Below are 23,374 nucleotides of genomic sequence, written 5' to 3' on the forward strand. Positions count from 1 at the left end.
AGTATCAGGTAGATCTTTGCAATGGTTAACTTCTCAGGCGTGTTTAAGGATCTGAGAAAACAAAGGAGGAGAAAGTTTTTTGCATCCTGTCTGCCATGTCGATTGTAGCATGGCATGAAAATGTTCACAAACATTTCAGATACTATTTGGGCAACATAACTGGTTAGTGAAGCTGTCATCTGTGTTCACCTAATATTTATGTATAAACAGACCAACTGGATTGGATTTACAATCTAGACACTATTCCCCAAGTCTAACCCATATTACTGTCACTAAGTTTAGTAAATCAAATCAAGTTTTTATTAGAGTGTAAGCCAGCATAAGGAGGATGGGACACAGTCAACTGAAAAGCATAGAAGATATATCAGATCTAAAAAATATATGAAAAACTAGAAGATATTACAGCAGAAAATATACAGGCAGTCCTTGACTTAACAATCACAATGGAGAGCAGAATTTCCATTGCTAAATAAGGAGGGTGTTGCCCCCATTTTATGACCTCCTTTGCTATGATTGTTAAAAGAATCACTGCAGTACTTAAGTAAAGCACATGGTTCTTAAACAAAGCCAACTTTCCCCATTGACTTCGCTTGTGGGTAGCCAGCTGGGAAACTGCAATTTCTGCAATGTTGATCACCTGATCCCATGCCATTTGCAACCATCATAAATACATGCAGGTTGCCAAGCACTCAAATTCTGATCATGTGACCTTGGGGATAATACAATGGTCATAAATGTGCAAACTAGTCATAGATCATATTTTTCATTGCTGATGTAACTTTGGTCACTAAACAATTTTTTTCTGCATCCTGTACAGAGGTGGATTTTTAAGCTGTGCAGATGCAGAAAGATAAACTCAACAAGACGTCAATAACAAAGTATATTTATTGGTTCATCAGGTATCCTCATAACTCCCATTTGTGACGAAGTTCTTCTTTAATGACCAATCCTTTGCATATCTGCCTTGTAGTAAAAGATGGTTATCTCCTAACCCATCTCGTGGCGATAGAAAGCAGCTCCCATGAGTTAGGGAGTTCAGGCAAAAGTGAGGAAAACTCCCCCAACCCATCAAGGATCAAATTAGTGACCAATCAGGATTACAGATGTGGCTACATGACATGAACTACATTTCTCAGGATACATTCCCTTAAGGGGACAACTCATAATTCCTAAGTAACTATCCAATTCCTATAGATTGACTGGGACACCACATTCCCCACCTAGAATTGTAAATTCCACTATTAAAAGAAGAAAGAAAAAAAATTAACTATAAACTAGTAAACATTAATAAAGCATCAAACAAAGCAAAGCATGCAAAGCTTGAGGTTCAATTCGGCTTCTTGGTGCAAGTCCTCTGGTCACCTCTGGTGGCCTTTTAGGGTGTACAGGTACTCTTGGCGGCAAAGGTGAAAGTCTGCTGGTCACCTCTGGTGGCCTTTTAGGGTTGACAGGTACTCTTGGTACCAATCGTGAAAGTCTGGTGGTCTCTTCTGGTGGCATTTTCGGGTTGTAATGGTATTCTTGCTTCCACAGTGTCAAAAGGCATCGGCAAGCTGTTGGAAAGGGTGTTGCATAGGTATATGCCTGTGTAGAGCGTCTTAGTGGATGTCTGGTAGTTGTTAGAGACTCTTTAGGGTGTCCTAGTGAAAGTGTACTAATTGCCAGTGGCCTTTTAGGCTGGAATGGCATTCTTGTTTTCGATGGTTCTAAAGGGTGTTGGAAGACAGTTAGAATGGATGGTGCTAAGGCATTTGCCTGGGTTGGAGCCTGCATCCAATCATCACTGTCAATTCCTACGATCCCCCATCCTAGTGGAGATTTGATGGCCACTGGGCCATCTACAGGGCCACCTACTGACTCAGAGAAGAGAAAGGCATGTGGGGCATTATTTCTCAGCAAGAATAGGATCTCAGCCTCCGTATCTAGAGTGGGAAAGTGATGAGCCAAGTGCTGTAGGTGAGGCATGCTACTTATGACCTCAGGTGCTGCGATCTGACTGCGGTCGTTCGGTACCCCATCGCATTCAAATACAGGTGGTAATGGGAACTGGGAACCTCCATCCAATGACTCTATGCAGAGTCCAGTAGTTTTCCTCCCCGCTGTGCTTCTTGGTGCGTGGCATGTTGATACAGTGAAGTGAAGTTCATTCTGTTGCACCTCAAAGAGGTCGAAGAATGCAGGTCTGGCCAGGGTGCAGGTGCTTTGAGTGTCTATCTGCACATACATTTTCACAGCATCTTCAGGGCGTCCTTCAGGATACACTTTGGCTAAACAGATAGGAAGACAGAATGAGGGCATGGTGAGTCGGCGCACAGTGCTGTGCAGTTGACACTCATCCTTGGTTTTGGTTGAGGTTTGTCAGTCTGCCGAGGAGCCCTGCATGCTTCTGTGTTATGTTGAGGCTCCTAGTCCGAAGGAGGGTTACGAGATTTCTGCAGTGGCAGCTCAGAGTCTGGATGCAGCACGGTTGGGTGTTGGTCACTATGGCATAAGTTGCATTGCACCTTGGCTATCCAGTACTTGGACAGGTGTTTGGATTCACAACACCTATTGGTATTGGTACTCCCTTAGCAACTCTTTTCGTTGGGTCAGTGATTTCTCTGCAAACCCAGTGCAGCTGTTCAGCGAGTGACGAGTGTGGTGCATAGGACAAAACTGTATTCTCCTTGTGTTCAGAGATCTAACTTGGGTTGTATCCTCTCCCCAACTGTGTGTGGATGAGGAGTCGATCTCAGTTTTATGGACAACCATGAAGGGTCTTTCCCTGGTAGTGTGCATAGGGCCTGAGGGCGATATATGGTTTGCTGACCAATCCTTTGCATATCTGCCTTGTAGTAAAAAATGGTTATCTCCTAACCCATCTTGTAGTGATAGAAAGCAGCTCCCATGAGTTAGGGAGTTCAGGCAATAGTGAGGAAAACTCCCCCAACCCATCAAGGGTCAAATTAGTGACCAATCGGGATTACAGAGGTGGCCATGTGACATGAACTACATTTCCCAGGATACCTTTAACTACATTTACCATGATGCATTCCCTTAAGGGGACAGCTCATAATTCCTAAGTAACTATCCAATTCCCATAGACTGGCTGGGACAGCACACAATGGTTGCAAGTCAAGGACAACCTGTTTGTGAAAGTCTGTAAGAATCTTAAAAGAAATGGTAGGACTAAGCTTAATATGCTTTGAGAATGCATCTGTTAGATCTTCATCAAATCTGATTAAGGATTTTTTAAAAATTTTCTATAGCCAGGAAATAGTAACTATAGAAGGAGGTTTGAAGAAAGACGGAAAATGGGGAAGATGATCTTATAGAATCAGAAAAGGATAGTACAGTATTGAAAAAAACGATTAGAAGCTAGAAATATCAGGAAGTTGATGTCCATCAAAGCAATAATCTTTTTATTTTTATTTTATTTTTTATTTATCAGATTTGTCAATCACTTACAAGATAATAGGTATAAGAATAGATATGAGTATGAATACAGGAAATAGATTCGAATAAATGGGGACAATAGGACAGGGATGGTAGGTACGATGGTGCACTTATGCACGCCCCTTACAGACCTCTTAGGAATGGGGTGAGGTAAATAGTGGCTAGTTTGAGGTTAAAGGAGTGGGGGGGTTAGAGGATGTAACAAAGAGTCAGGTAGTGCATTCCAGGCATTGACCACTCTGTTGCTGAAGTCGTACTTTCTGCAATCAAGTTTGGAGCGGTTTACATTGAGTTTGTATCTGTTGTGTGCTCTTGAATTGTTGCAGTTGAAGCTGAAGTAGTCATTGACGGGTAGGACATTGTAGTAGATAATTTTGTATACTACGCTTAGACCCAACCGTAGGCAGCATAGTTCTAGGTTGTCCAAGCCCACATTTACCTTGAAGCAACTAGTTTCCTAAGTAAATTCCCAGCTATTGTGGGGGTTATAGTTCTCTTTCCTTGTCATGTGTCTCAGAATGTGTGTCTGGCCAGAGCTTGTGGGTAGACTTGAAAGTGGGTCTTGCTGGCCCAGCTTGTCCTTGAATACTCCACTCCAGTGGCTTTCCATTAGTCTGAGTTTTTCCTTGGTGGCCAGGAGCCAACACACAAGGGGGCTGATGCTTGCATTTTTAAGTTCAGTATTAATTCCACACAGGCTGGGATCAGTTGGAAGGACTTGGGCCAGCGGCCTGGAGCCCTCCAGGATAAATGGATGAGGAATGTTCAATCTCACAGAAATCTGCATTGCCAAAGGCTCATGCGCATAGAATGGGAGCAGCTGGCAGAGAGTTCCCTTGGCACAGCCAGCCATGCTGTTTAGGGGAAGCACCAGACAAAATATTGGCAAGGTGCTACAAGTCGAATAAACAGCGACATTTTTGAAAGCGGATGGGAAGTATTTTGAATATTGCTACTAATAAAACATAAAACGTGCATGTAATTAATAACCACTGGATATAACCACAAACCAATAGCAATAATAAGAAAACGTAGATAAAGGCAGAAGCCATAGAGACATTATTTCTTAAGAGTCCAAGTAATTTTAGGGAACTCTTGAAGGGAGATCCATCCCAAATTCAAGATTATGTTCCAGGCTGTGTTTCACTTTGTTTGCTAGTAGAAAGAGAAGGCTTTATTATTTATTCATTTACTGTGGCTTATAAACCACTCTCATCCAAAAGGATTCTGAGCTTCCCGCTTTTACTATTGGTGATTCATGGAGTTTTTCATTAAAATACCTTTGAAACAAATTCACAACCTGGTTAAATATCAATTCCTTCAAACTTCCTGAAGATTTCTCTCCTGACAAGCTGGTTTTACTTTTAGTTTTAGGGTTAAGATGATGATAATAATGGGCCCGTTGGTTGGGAGTTGCTATACTGTGTTATTCAGGAGTGGTGTGGTGGCCTAGAGATGGAGCTCTTGCCTCAGTCAGAAGTTTGATCCTAGGTAGAGGCAGATATGTCTCTCTGAGCACAATGAGAACATATGCTGGGGAAAAAAACTCCACATTGGCAACAGGAAGGGCATCTAGCCAGTAAACACTCAGCTCCGTTCAGTTGCCCAGACTCCACCCCAGTAGGGATTATGGGGTCATTAAAAGAAGATGGTGATACTGTGTTATTCAGGACATGCACTTTTTTCTTTTGTTGTTGTTCGTGACTTTTAAAGGGAGGGAAGGAAGGAAAGAAGGAGGGAAGGGAGTACTAAGCCTTTTGGAGTACTAATGGTGTTTATGATACAGATAGATTAAAGCCTTCCAGATCTCTTGCTGAGTTGCCATGCAGAAAAGGAAAATCCAAACCTGCAAAGACAGAATTACAAAGGGAATATGGAAAGTTCAATACAGCAAAAGATTAAATGACTTGAGCTAGCCACCAACAAATTAAAATAGAGTGAATTGAACACTGACATAAAAATCACAGAACAATGTTGATTTCATAGTCAGGAAAAATACAGCAATGACAGTACTTGGAAACACTCAGTTTACATACCAATACCAAAGAAAGGAGTCTGGAAAGTATATGAGTATGCAAAGTGTTTAGCAAAATAATGCTAAATTAATCCAACACAGATTAGTACTCTACATGGAAAGGGGGATAGTACATGTTCAGTCTGGTTTTAGAAAATACCAAAACCAAGAAACATTATTGCTGATGCATGCTGAATAATTGGGAAACCTAAACAATATCAACAAGAAATCAATGTGTGTTTAATTAATTATAAAACCACCCTCAGTTGCGTCAATTATGTCAAGCTGTGGAAGGTTTGGGGGAATCCAGAACATCTCATTGGCTCTTCATGTGAAATCTGTACAAAGGGCAGGAAGCCATGGTCATGATGAATTAGATTTTCTTCAGGTCAGCAGAGGAATGAGACAGGGCTGCATACTCTCTCCTTATTTATTCCATCTCTGCGCTGAATATATATTGAAGGAGGCTGGATTGGAAGATCTGGTTTTAAAACAGTAGGAACAAACGTGTGCTGATAGCAGAAAATGCAAAGGAACTGCAAACTCAAGTAATGAAAGTCCAGGAGCAGCCAAAAGAATTGGGGCTAAGTTTTAAATATAAGAAATAACAAAAGAATGACAACAGGTGAAGCAAATAGCCTTCAAACTGACAATGAAGACATCAAACGGAAGCTCTTAGGATCATCTATCAACACAAAAGAACATCAAAAACTAGCACCTGTTAGGATAGCAGTGAAGGCGATGGGGAAAAAATATTTACATACTTTGGTCCTCTCTCTGTCTGTAAAGATCAGAATGGTTCAGTCAGTGGCTTTCCTTCCTTTCCTACAAATACCGGTATGAAAGTTGGACTTTGAAGCAATACAATAGAAAATGTGTTGAAGTTTTTAAACTTTGGTGTTGGAAAAGACTGCTGAGAATACCATAGCTAGCCAAGGGAGGAAAAAACAGATAACACAAGAAATCAACGCAGATTTCTCATTTTAGGCAGAAATTATCATTCTTAAATTATAATAGTTTGCACATTCTTATTATCTGTATATACATGATAATGATGTATATGGCCTGGTTATCCAAGGTTTTCCTCCAATTGTTTCTGACCACCTGGTATACAGAGTAAGTGCCTACTCTTAAACCATGAAACTTCTGGGGCCAAGGAAGTGTGCTTTCTCTGTTACCGCCCCCACTTTAGAATAGCAACCTCCAGAGATAGGAAAGGTGCCCACTTCCCTGGCTTTCCAGAAAACCCTTAAGACCTGACTCTCTTCCTGTGTTCATTGATGTATGGGTGGGGCCACAAATTAGTATTGTATTTATTATTCTGGTGGTTTTAGTCCAGATCGTCTATTTATGTGCTTGTTTTTATTGTTTTTTTTTAATTTTGTAAGCTGCCCAGAGTTTAAATTTAGTAAATTATTCATGCAGTATTATTAAATTTTGTTTGTAAACAATCAGTTCTGAGAAAATGACACACAATAGTTAATACCCCCACTCCTATGTCTAAGATACTCTACTACCAATAATTTATAACAAAGAACATAACGACTCAGCATAGTTGTGGTTGTCATTTTGAGGGTAGTGGCAGCAAACTGTATTTCTCACACAGTAAGAACTTACACCAGTGATACCAAGTAAATTGGTTGCCAATCAGCACAACTGAAAGTTGCCCAGGCTAGAGACAATTGATGTAAAAGATGCCCCTCCCCATGACCTCATCCCACTCCATAGCCAAATTCTAAGGTTTCATATCAGGTCTTAACAAATTTACTCATTTGGAGTTGAGATAGTTGCTTTCTTTTGGCCATTTGGCACAAATGTCACACATCTGAATTCAAGAAATTAGTGTGTTTTGAACCACATAGAATACATGTTTCAGTGTCCATTTCATAAGGGGCAGATTTCAAAGAACTGGAGATGTTGAGGGTGGGTTCATGGACTATGCTAGGTATATGACAGGTGCATTGTTCATTCTTGGCATGTGATGTCATGGTAAGAATGGCTTGCACCAACACATACCTCCAGGTTCAAAGTGACACCAGGGTATCTCACAGATCACAACGTCTCTGTTGTGAAACCCTTGATAGCACACCAGATGTAAACTTCAGTCTTTTAATTCAGGCTGTTCCCACAAGTCCATTCAAATGAAGAATAGAACCAAAGTTCAGCCTTGCTTTGAGTTCCTGGGCTCTCCCACGTTAGAAATCAAGCATAGCTTGTTCAAATTGTAGCTGGTAAAGTTGGCTGGATCCCCATCCTCACAGAAATCTCAAGGGACAGGTTATTTTGCTCATGTACTGGCTGCTCAGAAACTGCTGATGGAGAGAAGGGGAGGGGAGTCATCTTAGCCCTCTATCTGCTTAGGCTGAGCAAGAGAAAGAAAGATCTGCTTCCCATTTGCCAATGGGTAGCCCTTGGTTACAGGCAGGAGCCGCTGTCTCTGGGATGCCAGTCAGGCTCTGCTATTGGTGGAGAGGGCCAGCCAGGCTCTCCAACTTGCTGATGGGCCACCCGTTGCCTTGGCAACAGCAGCATCCAGATACGCTTGTGAAGGCAAGGCAACAGAGATTCTGCAAGCTTCTCCAGAAAGCCCTAGCGACCACCATGCAGTTCCACCTGAACCTAAGCCACACAATGCAAGATTGGGAGGGGGGGGTGTAGAATTCCTTGAAATGTTCCACAGAATGCCTAGGCGATCCTAGCAGGTATATTTCAGCATACTGTCATACTGCAGGAAATCTTACAGAAGGTCTCAGATGAAATAATATTATCTTGGCGGGGGGTGGGGGGTGGCAGCACTAAAAAAACTAGGAAGCTTTCATTATGGGCATCTTATATTCTCTGTGGCCATGCTTAATTCAACACAGGGCTTGGTGCTCAGTTTTGATGCGTGCACACTTTTAGAAAAGTGCCCCTAAATGTAGAAGGCTGGTTATATGACAAGTCAAAATGCTATTCGCTGATTTATGATTTATCATATACTCTTGTGCAATAATACCTCAGAGTGCCTTTTTTTGTCTACTATTACATCAGCTATTACAACGTCTAAACTGGCTTCTGTATCTTCCAAGGAACTTTATTTGGAGCGATCCTTAAAACATCCTGGGATGAACAGGAACAACCATCTGAAATGGCATCTAATAGAAATCTACCTGCAGAGCAACAATCTAAAGGCAGTTCAAATAAATTAAGCTAATTACAAAATACAAAGAATATATATATATATATTGTGTGTGTGTGTGTGTGTGTGTGTGTGTGTGTGTGTGTGTATATAAAATCTCCCTCCTGGTGTGGTGGTTCTTCATATCCAATAGAACAGAACTCATTTTCTAGCTTCAGATTGATGGCTGCTTTTATGACACTCATCAATCACAAGAAACTTATTTCCTCTTGCTATCCATATATGGGGATTCATTCTTCTTAAATCCAGCTAGTTCAAGAACAAAGCACTCTAGCTTATGAATCTTAAATGATTTCACTAGCAGTTGTAGATCAGTACAGTACTAGGACTCCCTCTATAGTACTGTTTAGGAACAACATTCCAGTTTTTGAAAACAAAGGAGAATTGCTATAGGGGAGGGGTTATTGGCTAAAAATTGAAAGGGCAGGAACTCTTTCGCTGTCATCCAGACTAGGAGCAGACAGCAGACAATTTAGGGAGACTTAAAATGAAAATCATACAGAAAGGGAAAAAGAAAAATGGGGTTTACACCTATGAAGGACTAAGGCTGCAAGAGAAGACATATTTAGAAAAAAATAGATGTATTTGTACAATATACTAAATGTAGCTTGTGTTTATGTTGGTTTCTGGGATTCTATTATGCAATCCCATTGATTTGTTAATAATTTAATACACAGTGTGAAAATGGGATAATTCAGTTACCCAATTGTTTGGTTGGGTCAGTTAAGAAACATGATAAATTAGTTTAAAATATCATGTAAATGCTGGTTTTTGGGGTGGGTGGGGGGAAGCCCTGGGAAGATGACTGCAGACAGCACAACCTCCAATTAAAAAGCACATTTTGGCACTATTGTAAGTCATCCCCAATGTTAATGTAAACGATGTCATAGTTAAAAGTAGCTCAGTAACGTATATCATAAATCTTTATGCTTCTGAAGTTTTAAAACAAAGTGTGTGTGTATAAATTGTTTGTGTGTGGCTTGAACGTTTTGGAGACATAAGGAAACCACAGTACAGCTGTACAATACAATCTGCAAAAAAAGCCCAGAATGGTCAAACTGTTTATCCAATTAAATTATATTTAGGATAAAGACATGATTGGCTCTCAGTACCAGAAGTCAAACTGTCCCTCTATTTGAATGCTTAACAAAAACATTTGTTCATAACATTCAGATTTTTTCCTGTACTTTTACATTCTGCAGCAGCCTTGGGCCCAAATCCAGAAGTATCAACAACAGTATAAATATGCCTGTGCCAAACCAGAAACATTTCAACCCATGCGAAAAGAAAGGAAAAATCACCTCAAATCCTTCCACTCTTGACTCAGAGGAAGAATTTAATGCTATAGGAGTGGCATATGGTGATAATATTTTGCATGGGCAAACACTCCTTCTCCCTAGGACCTATGTTATTAAGCATGGACAATTAACTACATAAAACTATGCCTGCTTCAAATCTTTCTAAAACTGTAAAGTCCTCCGGGCACTAGATGAAGGTTCTCCAAGAGACTGCTCATGTAACCCAAAATCTGTTGAGTGCCCTGCAGCAGAAAGTCCACAAATGCCTTGGCACACAAATGCCTTTTCTGCTTTGCCGGCTCCCAAAGTTTCCCCAAGAGGAGATCAGCATACAAGGTTAGCACCACTTTCTTCTCTCGTCTCTTCACTGGTATCTGAGTAGGATCACAGCGCCTGATAAAAACAGCACAAAGAGAAAATTTTCCAGGAATTTGTACTGCTCATCCTGCTGGTTCTCTCTCTGTTTCTGCAATTCCTGCTGCTTTAGCCTCATCAGGCGCTCCCGTTCCAACTGCTCGCCATAATGGGCTCGGTAAAATTCATCGAAGTTGAAGATGGGCTTGCCTGAAGGGTAGCCAGAGGTGTAAACCGGCTTCTTCTTGGACACTGTCTGGGCTGCGGCTGCGGCTTTACTTTTGCCGGGGGGCTTCTTGGCGTTGGAAATGTCCTTCTGGGTGAGGAGGCCACGGTCGTACTTCTTGCGCAGACTGAGGCTGCCCAACACCTGGTAGGCCTGAGTTATGTGGATGAAGAGATCGGCTGCCTCCACGCTGCCCGCATTGCGATCCGGGTGATAGAGAAAGGACTTTCTGTAGTAAGCGGTCTTAATTTGGGCCTGAGTAGCGTTGCTTTGCACTCCCAGCAATTCGTACAGGTCCTTCGGGCGATCACGGCGCCAAACGTTTCCCCCGCCTTCTCCCTCCTGGCCGTTACCCTGGCCAGGACCTGATCGTCCACGAAAGGCAAGGGTAGGCAGCGCTGCTTTGGGCCTAAGACCGGCTCCAAAGGACGGCCAGAGGAGATCTGAGGCGAGGACCGAGGAGGCCCTTGACTGGCGCTGCGATCTTGCCAGGGCCATAGGCAGCGTCTTTAAAAGCCGACAGCGACTCGTTTCCCCGCGACCTCTGCCATCTTAAGATACCCGACCGCCTGAAGCAAAAATCAGCCGGTAACCCAGAAAGGAAGCCCATTGGAAAATTCTTCCTGGCCAGCCAAAAGGCGGGGCGTAGTCAGCTATTGGTGCGCTCTTGATGGACGTGGCGTGCAAGCCACTAGCAAGAAGGCGAAAACAGAGATAAAGGCAGTGTGCTAATGAGAGACGGTGTGACCCAATGCGTGGAATGGCTATGTGCGCATGTGCAAAGCGGTCACTGTAGTTTCGTTTCCGGTAAGAGTGGGGAGGTGAGGGCAGGAGAGCGTGGTCTACAGACAGACGGGGAGCTTGGCCAATTCAGGAGCTGGTAGGTGGGGCAAAGGCCAATACGGGAAAAAGTACGTCAAACGCAGCGTTTATCTGCCTGATGAATTCTGTTTTCTACGTCACCCCACCTGTCCACCAATGGGAGCGCTTTATAGGGTGGGTTCGGAATCCAAAACGTCTGAATCGAATGTCTGCAGAAATTGCGTAGTTCGGGACTTTTATTGGCAGCAGCTCAATGGGACACTAGAAGATTTAGTGCCGCCTAGCACCGTCCTGTTATCAATTTTTTTTTAATAAAGATTGTTTTGTGGGGTTTTGTAAGGTTTTCTGTTGCTGTGTTAACATAACCCTATTAACCACAATCGTTAACACTAATGGTTGCATTCGGACAATTGCAAATTACAATTGCTGCATAACGCAATCCGTTTTAACCTTTTGTGGCTTTTATCATGAGAACTCGGCCCTATTGGTTAGCTGATTATTTAGTGTACTATGCAAAATGGATTCAGTATAGCAACTACAGTGTGTTAAAAACCATAGGTGATTGGACTGATTTGAAATGCTGTGTTATATGCTGTCGATTGCAAATTACAGTCGCTGCATTTATGCATTATCTACATCGGAATGAAACAAACCCAATTAAAGGGTGTCATGATGTGTGAACTCTTGTGTCATTTATAATGCAGTAGCTTAAACCCTGAATTATAGCAGTGCTGGGTCTGTTGAGGTGGGTAGTAATTATGTTATATTTGCATTGTGAGTTGCTTGAAGACTTCACATATGCTTCAGGGAGCAGATCCTGAGTCTGAAAACAAAGTGGTTCTTTTCCGTCATGGTTAAATGATAAAACTAGATTTCTCTTCTCTTATAAACACTTGCCCTTTTACCCCAAAGTTGTGGGGAGGAATGAAAAAAAAAGGTAATTTCTACTTGCAGGGCCATTTGTCCATCTCTGGTTGAATATAAACTAACACGATTAATATAGGCACCTGTAACAAGCCACGGTGATGTCAAAATGACGCATTATTACACTTTCAAAATTGTGCAATTATATATTTATTTTACATTTGTTGATTTAGAGAGAAAGTACTCAAACTGAGTGGCCTTGAATTACCAAACATTTTGAAATTTGGTTGCTGAATGAAGTAAGAGTAATATGTGATGGAAGTAAAGAAATTGAATGTGTAATGAATGGTTTAGCATTTAATAAGTAAGGCAAGGTGTGTGCTCTTTCCTTAATGTATTTTTAAGTATTTTGGGGGTAAAAATCTAAGGAGCTCTGGTAGCAATAGCATTTAGACTTATATACCACTTCACAATGCTTTACAGCCCTCTCCAAGTCATTTACAGACTGTACTTAGTGTTCTGTATTCTGCACAGTAGTGGATTTGTAAATTGTGCAGATGCAGATAGATAAACTCAAAGTGATCAATCAGGATTACAGATGTGGCCACATGACATGAACTACATTTCCCAGGATACCTTTAACTACATTTACCATGATGCATTCCCTTAAGGGGACAGCTCATAATTCCTAAGTAACTATCCAATTCCCATAGACTGGCTGGGACAGCACACTTAGGGTGCCAGTGATGTTTTGTGGTTGGCCAAAAGACTTGCAATGAATGTTAGACTGCATGATGCAATGAAAAGCATGAATCTGAGAATTAATATACCAACGATCCAGGTAGATGTGTTTGACAAAGAAAGTGGAGCAAATTAATGTATTGCAAGACAACCCATAAAAGCCAAAAAAGAAAAAAAAATGAATTGGCACTCTTTGTAGAGCAGTTGCTAAAGATGAGAAAATGGAAGCAAAAGCAAGCAGATGCTAGTAGAAATTTAGTGGGTGATGTGTAGTATATTGTACTGGATGAGTGTCAAAAGAAACAAACATGGCTATATGTTATGACTCCCCTTCGAAATTCAAACGAACAAAACAGAAAGCAGCCGTTTCACAATTAAATCAAACGGAAAGAAGTCTTACAAGATAACGGCTGGCAGAAACCACAGCATAAATCTTTACTCTGTCCGGCAAACCAGTCCTGGCAATAAATCCTCAGCCTCAGAGCTCTTTGCTGTAACGTCCTCACTCAAATAGTCATTTTGTTCCTGGCGAAATGTACCAGCCCAGCTGTGTCCTTTTATACTCATTAAGGCAACGTGCTAATTTACTGACTTGCCTTTCTCATTTGCTCCAGCTGATTTTGCCTTTTCAACCGTCTTCTATTTTTTACATTTAACCACAAATTTTCCAAGTTCTCATCTCCACTAGAAGACTCTCTCAAAACTTCCCTGTCAGCCATTCCTGGCTGTTGATCAGATAAGGAACCAGAGGAGGTCAAAGGTCCTGACAATTCTAATACATCAGGTCTGTCGTCCTTTGTCACGTCCATCTCCTCATCCTGGTTATCAGTCCAATCAGTAAGCCAGGCTGGTTCATATTGTTCTGACATAACCTCTTCACTTGAACTCATATCAATCACAGGAGCTGAATCCAAGCCTGGAGGCACAACAGCTATATGTAAGTACACTATGCCCATTTTTTTTAATAAAGTGGGAATTGTTTGTCAGGAGAAATTGAACAAATATATTGGATGCAATGGCTATAGGATATTTAAGAACTGGGTGATAAAACAGGAAGATACAAAATGAATTTGGACTGAATACAGAAATCTATTATCAATATGAAATGAGCATGGGAATATCATTTGGTTATGCAGTATAGAGAGAACGAATGAGGATTAGATTGTAAAACAAAAACTTTTGTTCAAAGAAATGGATTGAGGCAAAGACTAAGAAAGATGTGCTTGAAGAGAGCCTCAAGGGTAGGAAATGAAAACTATAATGAAAAAATGTATGAAGTGATGCATGAGCATAATAGAAGCAAAGATGATTTATCACAATGGAAGGATATGGAGAAATGTCCTCAATGGTGCTAGTGTAAGCTAGATTTAGTTTTATTTCCTTTTCTTTTTATCTTGTGCCTTTACATTTTTAGCTTACTATTTATTATTTCTGTTTTCACCCTGTATATTATTGCTTACCAAAAAGTAGACTGTAGTGTAGCTGGGGAGATGGGTATATGAAGCAGGGGATGTGAATCCTTGTAAAGCCTTTCTATTGTTTACCTTTAACTGAAAAAAAAATGGCAATGTCAAAAACTGAAGAGCTTGTTATCTAATTGTGACAGTGTGATCCAGCAAGGTTTTAGGAACCATATGCAGGACCAAAATTCCTGCATGTGGGTCTTGTGCTAAAACAATCAAATAAAAGGGTGGCTTAGCACAATGTTAAACCAGTTTTATATTCTGGTATCAGGTTTTCCTGGATCCTGATTTTATTGCACACGCCAGAGCAAAATAAGACCCTACAGGAATTTACCAGCTATAATTGGGTTTGTGGGTCCACATTATTGGAATTTCTTGAAATTGTTTTCTAAAGCTGGTTGACATCTTAATCTGTTGGAACCAAAATAACCAAGAAACTTTTGCTACCATAAAGATTTATTATGCCACATACTTAAAAAACACACTACACTGAAAGCGTTTTATTGCTAGTGGCTGCAGAGTTTCAAAACCAATGTGTCACTTTTACCCTATAGTGTCAAGATACTACTTCCATGTTGGAAGCACCGAGGCGCTTCTGGGGGTGAAAGAATTAGCTGGTGACATCACTGTTGCCCAGGGGACACAGAATTGGGGTCTCTTCATGTTCTGTTAATATCAAGCATCAAGGTTATATTGTTGGCAACTCAGATATGCTGATGATGGAAAGAAACAAATGGTGGGGGGGGGGGAGCACAAGGGCCTATTCTTCCACAGTGCAGCCTCTTTTTATATTAAGTGGCCCTTCCCCTGGATTTGTTGTGTAATTTACTGACAAAAGTTGCTATGCTGGCCTATTTGTACTATTCAGATGGTGATCGGAAAGTGACTGGGCCTTAGCTCTTCTGCTAGCTGGAACAATATTGAGAGATGATAAACTTTTGGGGCACCCATAGTAGGAATTTTCATTCTGACCGATAGTCTTTCAAAAGATCCTGTTTTGCCTTCGTAATGTATAAAATTGGATAAGATGGATCTTACAATAATGCCCCAGTTGTACTGCCAATTATGTTTCAAATAGGACTTCTACTGTAGAAGCAGTATTCCTCTGAATCACAGATGCTAAGATCAAGCAGAAGGGGGAAGTGATAAGTACTGTATATCATTGTGGTCCTTGATGCTCTCTAACCTTGGTTGTTTTCTTGCAGATGTTTCATTATCAAAGATCAATGAAGTGCAGGGAAATACAAGAAAAACAACCAAGCTCAGATAGCACCAAGGATCCACAGTTCATCCCTGAGCTAAGTATTCTCTTCCATAATACATCACTTTTTGGGCCCTCTTTATTGAGCTTCTTAAGACACATTAGACCGGCCAATGCTGGAAACAAAATTGTGGATCTAATGAATCTCTGGTCTGACCTGACATTGTCTTATGCTACTAATTTCCTCTAAATATGGGTAGACTTGTTGTCTACTGAAAAACTATGTACACACAGGCAGACTTACATAAACATTGTAAGCTTGACTCTGGAACTATGCATATTCTTGGAAAATGGAAAAAGGGTAAAAAACATAATTGAAGTTGTAACTGTCTCCCCTCAGTAAAGACACACAGTGATGATGTAGTAAACAGGAACTAAAGCATAAATCCCTTCTCAGGTATACAGTAACTCTTTTTTTTTAGAGATGTACCTGTACTTGTAAAATTATGCACTGGTAAGGATACATAACTTTACAAAGCCTAAAAGATGCCACATCACCTCTTGTTCCTGTTGGACTTCCAAAGTGGATCTACAATAGTTATAAGACTTTGAACTGAAGTCAGAAAAAGTACTACAGAGGACTGAAGATCCACACCTATATGAATTACTAATGTATAAACTGGAAGATGTCAGCTAAGCCCACCAAGACAAAACAAAAGGTCACACAGATCTTATAGTTTAATCACTTCTGTTTCATTGGCCAGGTTGGGAGACAAGGTGGGTCCAGGTGGCTTTTGAGTTAGAGAAACTTTGGAGAAAAAATCAACACAAGATGCTTCTTCTATAAGTTTCCTGCAGAGAACCAGTCAATCAGTTGTTTCATAAATATGGCTCTTATGAAGGGAGGAAGGACTCCTCTGGCAATTGTCATTCTCTGGTTAGCATCCCAATTTTGGGCTAAGAAGAGCCATCGATGGTACTTATTCCTGTCACTGCTTGAGTAGCCTGTTCTGGGATGCCAGATGGGTTGGTCAGGATTGAAGTAGAAACACTCAGCTGGCGAAGGGAGCTCAGTACAGCTAAGGGAAAAAAATGTGTGGAGAATATAAAATCATGACATACCTCTAAAACTTTCTGCTCCTTTGCTCTGGTAGGCTTCCTTAGGAAACAGAAATATTGAATCTTGCCAGTGCAAAGTACAGCAAGACTTCTCCCCAAAGAAATAACACTGCAGAAGTCACAAGTGATATGAAGTATTATAAACCTTCCCATATATACTGTCTTCATTCTTTCATTCTGCATACCCGGTTACATTCTTTCTGAATCTTCCTATGCTTTATAGCAGTGTTTCTCAACCTTGGCACCTTTAAGATGCATGAACTTCAACTCCCAGAATTCCTCAGCCAGCAAGATGATAATAAATGATGGGGGGGAGGGGTTCTTTGAGAAAAAAGAACTGACATATCACAAAAAGAAAAGAACAAAATCAAACAGAAGGTGGAATGCTGTCATTAGAACTATCACACATAACATGGTTTGGGTTTAGATGAAAGCACTGTGTTGGGCAAGCAGTGATTCTTCCAGAAACAATATACTGTATTTCTGTTGGCATTAGGATTACGTTTAGCATTCAAATTGGCTTCCGGCTTCCAGTGTTCTTTAAGACAGAGGTCCCTAACCCATGGCCCATGGCCCACTACCAGGGGGAGAAGGGAACCAGCCTGCCACTCACACAAGTTGAGTTGCATATGTGCACGAGGGCCTGCCACTTGCGGGCTTGTTTCCAAATGGGCCATGGCCCAGGAGTTAGGGATCTGTGACGTAAAAGTCAGCATCCACACTGTTTATAATCCGTATTTATATCCCACTTTCCTTTGGCATTTCAGTGATGTGAGATACACATACAACCACACATACATAGATACAGGTGGTGTCATGGCTCAGCAGTTAAGATGCTGGCCTGTCAGCTGTAAAGCCAGAAGCCCAGATTCCAGATCCAAGTACCACACATTGGGATGAGCTTCTGTCCTCAGCCCAGCTCCTGCCAATCTAGGAATTTGAGTAGATAAATAGGTATGGCACTATTTACTATGGAAAGATAACAGCACTTTGTGACATCATGCTGGCCACATGACTGCAGAAATGTTTTCACACAGTGCTGGCTCAGTGGCCTGGAAATGGAGACGCCCCCTATAGTTGGTGATGACTAGTGGAGGACTAGGGACTCCGTTAACTTTGTCAGTCAGTCTGTCTGTCTGTCTGTCTGTCTGTCTATCATATCTATCTATCTATCTATCTATCTATCTATCTATCTATCTATCTATCTATCTATCTATCTTTCTATCTATCTAATGTGACTATGCCAGACTTACGATATCAGTCCCCTAGTAGTCATTAAGTGAATCACTCTTATTCATTAAGCAAGACATCACCCTGCTGGCTTCCCCATTGACTTTGCTTATCAGAAACCAGTTATGATGTTTACAAATAGTGATCGCACATAATCATTGTAAATGTTTGCTGGTTACAAAGCACCCAAATTGTGAACATGTGACCACAGCAAAGATTGCAACTTTGAGGAACAGTTGTCTTCTTTTTCAGCAGTCACACCTTTGAATAGTCACAAACCAAGGCATTCAGTAAAGTTTGGACTATCTATTATAAGCTCCATAACTAAGGAAGAAATTGAATCCAGGTGTCCTTTTTTTAAATTGCTGTACAAGTCAAGATTATACCTGAGGTCCTGGTTCAACACTGGAGTAACTCCATGCTGTATTAAAGTTGAAACATTATTTCCTGATTTTATTCAATCCCCAATCCCTGCCCTTTTTGCCCAGAACCATCTTAACTAAAAACAAAAAGGAAGTCAATGACTCACTGGGTCGCAGTGCTGGAAGTGAACAGTATTGATCCAGCCAGGCCAAAGATGTCTGACTGAGGCTTTCTAGGCTAGTGGTGGACACCATCCCGTTGAAGGACTCAAAGAGAGGCCGCATGATGATGCTGAACTGATGGTGGAGGAGCAGTTAAGGAGCCAGCTTTGCCTTTTCTCTCTACTACCTTTGCTAGGTGGCAAATTAGATACCCTATCACCTGTGGCTTGCACAAGGACTATTTGAATCATTGCAAAAAATACTTGAACCATTAGCAATTTCAGGGAATCATTATTCTGGTCAAAGCGTTGTAGGTTCCCTTTCGGGAATGCAAGCAGCCTTCTTCCCAAAGGATACGACCCAGAACTTCCAGTTCTGTAAGGTGCACGAACGGACATACTCGTCAAACATATGCCGCATCTGGTCAAAGCGCTGGCGGGTGATGGGCACCCCCGTGTCAGGCAACTGCTGCTGGCAGAGGCTGTAGGAGAGGAATTACAAGTTAGGGAGAAACCTGGATTTGGCACAAAAGCCAGGTGCCACTATCTCCAGACTAGCAGTGGTAGGATTCGAACTTTTTTACTACCGATTCTGTGGGTATGGCTTGGTGGGCGTAGCAGGGGAAGGATACTACTCCATTCCCTCCCCACTCCTGGGGGAAAGTTACTACAAAATCCCCATTCCTCCCCACCCCACTAACCTGCTTTCCAGCTCCGTTCTCCTGTGCAGGGAAACAAAAGAAGACCCAGCCGGGACTCGGGAGACAGAGACTCGATGGGAGTGGGGCCAGTCAGAGGTGGTATTTGCTGGTTCTCCGAATGCTCAAAATTTCCACTAGAAATCTCCAGAACTGGTCAGAACCTGCTGAATACCACCTCTGCTCCAGAGCCTCTGGCCTGTGCCTCCCCCACTTTACTGTATGGCCGATTGTCCATGCCATGCCAGAGCTCCATGTCAGCAACCAAAAGACACCCAAATCCCTTTCTTTGCCAAAAAAAGCCGGGGCGTTCCCAGCAGGCCTACTTGATGGAAACGTTCAGCTCCTCAATTTGATCCCGCAGGCGCTGGGCTTCCTCCTGCAGGGTAGCGCGTTCCTGCTGCAGCTTGCAAATGTATTCTGCTGTTTTCTGCAGGGTTGTAGCTTTGCTGATCTACATAGAGGGGTGAAGGAAGGAAGGAGAAATGTGTTTACAGGGCTTCCCTGGCCTGGCAGCCTGCACAGCTCCTATATAATATCTGCCAGCTGTGGATGACAAAGTTTGCAGAATTCATCCTTCAGATTAAGAATGGCTGACAAGACCAGAGAAGCAGACTGTCCAAGATGGCGTCAAGAACTGCAAGGGTAATTTTGTGGCCTCTACTAAGGAAATCAAGGATCAAGAATGATCAACACTCACCTTGAGGCTGGGCTGGGCACTCAGAGTGCTCACTAGGCCATGTAATGTGTCAAACCCAAGTTTGATGTTAAAACGGCGTTTCTGCTCAGCAGAAATGTGGATGATTCTGCGGCTCTCAGTCTAGGAGGGAAGAAGGGAACTTTCAGTGTAAAACTTAGACGTTCAAATGGAACTAGAGTGTGGTTGTTAGGTGAGCGTGCCCAATTTTACAACGTTTCTTGCCACGAGGTAAGAAAATCACTACAGTTGTTAAGTGAACCTCACGGTCATTAAGCAAACCCAACTCCCCCCTTCTCCCCCAATTGAGTTTGCTTGTCAGGAGCTAGCTGGGAAGGTCTCAAATGGCAATCACATGATCCCAGGATGCTGCAATTCTTGGAAATACATGCCAGTTGCCAAGGCTGTGATGGTCATAAGTGTGAGGACTGATGCTAAAAACAGCTTTTTTCAATGCTGTTGTAACGTTGAAGGTCACTAAGTGAATGATTATAAGTTGAGGACTACCTGTATGTAACTCCTGATTCACATTGCCAGAGTCTGGTACCAAATTGTCATATTACTGGAATGCATTTCCTGCTACTTTTCCATAGGGAAAAAAAAACAAAGGAAAACACCCCTAAATTATTTTCTTTTAGGACTGATCAAATAGGGCTTTAAAACATCCTGATATTGACAGGATGTTTAGGTTTGTACTGCCATTGAAGCTGAGCACTTGAACAGGGTGCAAGAAGGCAGCTGCATTTTCAGGTTGCCCCTTTGTTTTTTGACACAGTCACAACCTGTATTTTTTTATGCGCTCCATCACTGATGATTGATTTTCTTACCATGTAATTTCTAAAAACTGTATAGAGGACAGCAAGGGAAATGCCATATAGACCGATGAAGCACATAAGAAATAAGCTGTGATAAATCAGAGGGGTTTGTTTATGAGGGGCCTTTGGTGCCAAGGACCCCTCATTTACATATTTTTTTTTATTTTTTTATTTTTCTTATATGTATCCACGTATTCATAACTATGTTTTTACTTATACCTATTATCTTGTAAGTAATTGACAAAAATAAATAAAAAATATACATAGAATAACAGAGTTGGAAGGGATCTTGGAGGTCATCTAGTCCAACCCCCTGCTCGTGCAGGAGAGTCTATTCCAAATATTAATCTCTACCTTGGATCGAACTCACAGCCTCAACCCTGAGCTACAAATACACTCCCTCCTTATGAGTTGATTAATGCTTCACAATCCACTCATTTCTGGGGTGGAGAGGGTTAATATGATCTGAGGGAACATGGTCTCACCTTGCTTGGTTCTGTCCTATTTTGGCTTGAATAGACAGGGGATGAAACTAGCCCCTCAAGGGAAACAGGGGGTCCCTGTGTCATTCTCTGGTTGTTGGCTGCTGGGGGGTGGGGGAAGAAGGAGAGAAAAAAACATCACTGCAATTACTGATTGCTACTGAGCATTCACAGACTTCTATGCAGGCAGAACACTGTCCAGAATACATAGAACTACTGGTTGATTGTAGATGCTGGTTCGAATGACTCACCACAAATAGGAGTGGGCGAGAGACGTTCTATCTTGGGCACAAGCAATGAACCTGTTGATGCTGTGGTTGAAATGGACTGCGAGGGGCTGGAGATGGGGGACAGCTTAGGGCTGAGCTCTGTTATTCGGGACATGAAGCTGGCGGGTTCGTCACCAAATGTGTTGTGCTACAGAAAGGAAGTGGGGGCAAAGTTAGCACACACAAGGGAACATTAGGCACATCATGGTAGGGGTGTCCATCAGTGGTGGGATTCAAATTTTTTTACTACTGGTTCTGTGGGAGTGGCTTGGTGGGCGTGGCAGGGGAAGGATACTGTAAAATCTCCAGTCAGAGGGGGTATTGGCCGGTACTCCGAACTACTCAAAATTTCCGCTACCGGTTCTCCAGAACTGGTCAGAACCTGCTGAATACCACCTCTGGTGTCCATGGAACCTTCTGACACCAAATACTGAAAAATACTCTAGAAAGGGGAACTGATTTTATGAAAAATAAATGTGTTAGCTAGAGTCCTGATTTCTAAGCAGCCAGAAACGGAATTTACTTGGCCAGAAGTAGTAAGTATACAGTACCTGGCAGAGGTGGTATTCAGCAGCTTCTGACCAGTTCTGGAGAACCGATAGTGGAAATTTTGAGTAGTTTGGAGAACCGGCAAATACCACCTCTGACTGGAGATTTTACAGTATCCTTCCCCTGCCACGCCCACCAAGCCACGCCCACAGAACCGGTAGTAAAAAAATTTGAATCCCGCCACTGGTACCTGGGAATAGTAGTTCTTTGAACAAACAGTGAGTTTCTATCTGCCTCCAGCTCTGTTGATAAACTTCCCAGTGGGAGATGTGCCCAGTCACTGGTGGACAAAAGGAGCTGGACAACTTGGGTCTTTAGGTCTGACAAGTGCTACCAATCTTAAGTTACAATTTCTCCTCTAATAGTATTGGCAATCTAGATGTGGGATGTATATTGGTTCATTTTACCCATGGTTATGGCAGTTTTCCGTCCAGGGGTCTTCAAACTTGACAGCTTTAAGACTTGTGGACTTCAACCCCCAGATTTCCTCCTCCAGTCATGTTAGCTCAGGAATTCTGGGAGTTGAAGTCCACAAGTATTAAACTTGCCAAGTTTGAAGACCCTTGGTCTAACTAATCATATTCTCCAACATCTACCAGGGTTTTTTCACAATCCCAAGTTTTAGAGTACCAAGCTGTCCAGGTGAGATGATACAGCTCCATTCCTTCCAGATCTAGAAGTACCTTATCTTAATCCTGTTCCAAATCCAAGAACCCCCCACAAAAAAACCCCATTCTCTCACCAACACCTACCAGGGTCTCAGGTCCCGTGGAGGCCACATTGTGGCTGGGAGCAGACAGATCCTCTAAACTAGGTTCTGCTTTTGCTGTAAAAAGAGAAAAATAAGGCAGCCCATATATAGAGCACAGTAGGGTTTACACAACATGCATTAGCTTAAACCCTAAACCCAGGACAACAAAATACAATCCCTGCATTCATATATGATGTGATGGTGCAGCAGATAAACCATGCTGAATGAATGATCTGATTCACACAGCATCTTGACGACTGCCCTCCCGTATTACTCTGCACCACAAATTACCCAATTTCATTTTAACCTAGGTTAATATGTTGTGTGAATCCAACCAAACAGTGCTTTCAAATTTAATCAGTGCTCAGGATGCTTGAGTGCAGCTGAGCCATAGTTAAGGAGGGAAGGCTCTCTTCCAAACGGAATCTTGTCTCCATGAACAGTATGTGTGAATGAATCTTAGCTAAAGATGGGGTCAGCCTTTTATTTCTCTGAAGGTCTTTCTGGGTGACTGAAAGAAAGATGCTGATGTTTTCTTATGTAACAGGAGAGGGGCATCCTGATGGATCCCCCTGTGTTGTGGAGCACCTGTACATCAGGAAAGAAGCAAAGCTTGCTTTATCCCTCTGTCACATAGCTACTAGT

General features: G+C 42.0%; 2 protein-coding genes across 3 annotated transcripts in view; both read right to left on the bottom strand.

The window, feature by feature from the left end:
* Positions 1-9,687: 9,687 nt before the first annotated feature.
* Positions 9,688-11,278, bottom strand: DNAJC30 (DnaJ heat shock protein family (Hsp40) member C30). Its single transcript, XM_026708563.2, has one exon. It carries the CDS (start codon positions 11,001-11,003, stop codon positions 10,290-10,292), a length of 714 nt encoding a protein of 237 aa, XP_026564348.1. The 5' UTR covers positions 11,004-11,278; the 3' UTR covers positions 9,688-10,289.
* Positions 11,279-16,316: 5,038 nt separating this feature from the next.
* MLXIPL (MLX interacting protein like) overlaps positions 16,317-23,374 on the bottom strand; it is a 50,581-nt gene continuing 43,523 nt past the window's right edge. Inside the window, exons 10-17 of one of the 2 annotated variants that reach the window (XM_026708561.2) lie at positions 22,731-22,804; positions 21,412-21,577; positions 21,164-21,261; positions 19,867-19,986; positions 19,493-19,620; positions 18,827-18,950; positions 18,475-18,604; positions 16,317-16,675 (exon numbers count right to left, since the gene is read on the bottom strand). In XM_026708561.2, the coding sequence (XP_026564346.1) occupies positions 16,554-16,675; positions 18,475-18,604; positions 18,827-18,950; positions 19,493-19,620; positions 19,867-19,986; positions 21,164-21,261; positions 21,412-21,577; positions 22,731-22,804 (962 nt within the window). In that variant the 3' untranslated portion in view covers positions 16,317-16,553. Of the gene's footprint in view, positions 16,676-18,474; positions 18,605-18,826; positions 18,951-19,492; positions 19,621-19,866; positions 19,987-21,163; positions 21,265-21,411; positions 21,578-22,730; positions 22,805-23,374 lie in introns of both variants that reach the window. The other variant, XM_026708559.2, reaches the window with a different exon arrangement.

Source organism: Pseudonaja textilis, chromosome 1 (assembly GCF_049901715.1).
Source record: "Pseudonaja textilis isolate UNSWEBS1 chromosome 1, rPseTex1.2, whole genome shotgun sequence".
Taxonomy (NCBI): Eukaryota; Metazoa; Chordata; class Lepidosauria; order Squamata; family Elapidae; genus Pseudonaja; species Pseudonaja textilis.

Bases quoted from the DNA above. Each gene is read 5' to 3' on its own strand.
- DNAJC30 (XM_026708563.2), bottom strand. From the start codon at position 11,003: ATGGCCCTGGCAAGATCGCAGCGCCAGTCAAGGGCCTCCTCGGTCCTC.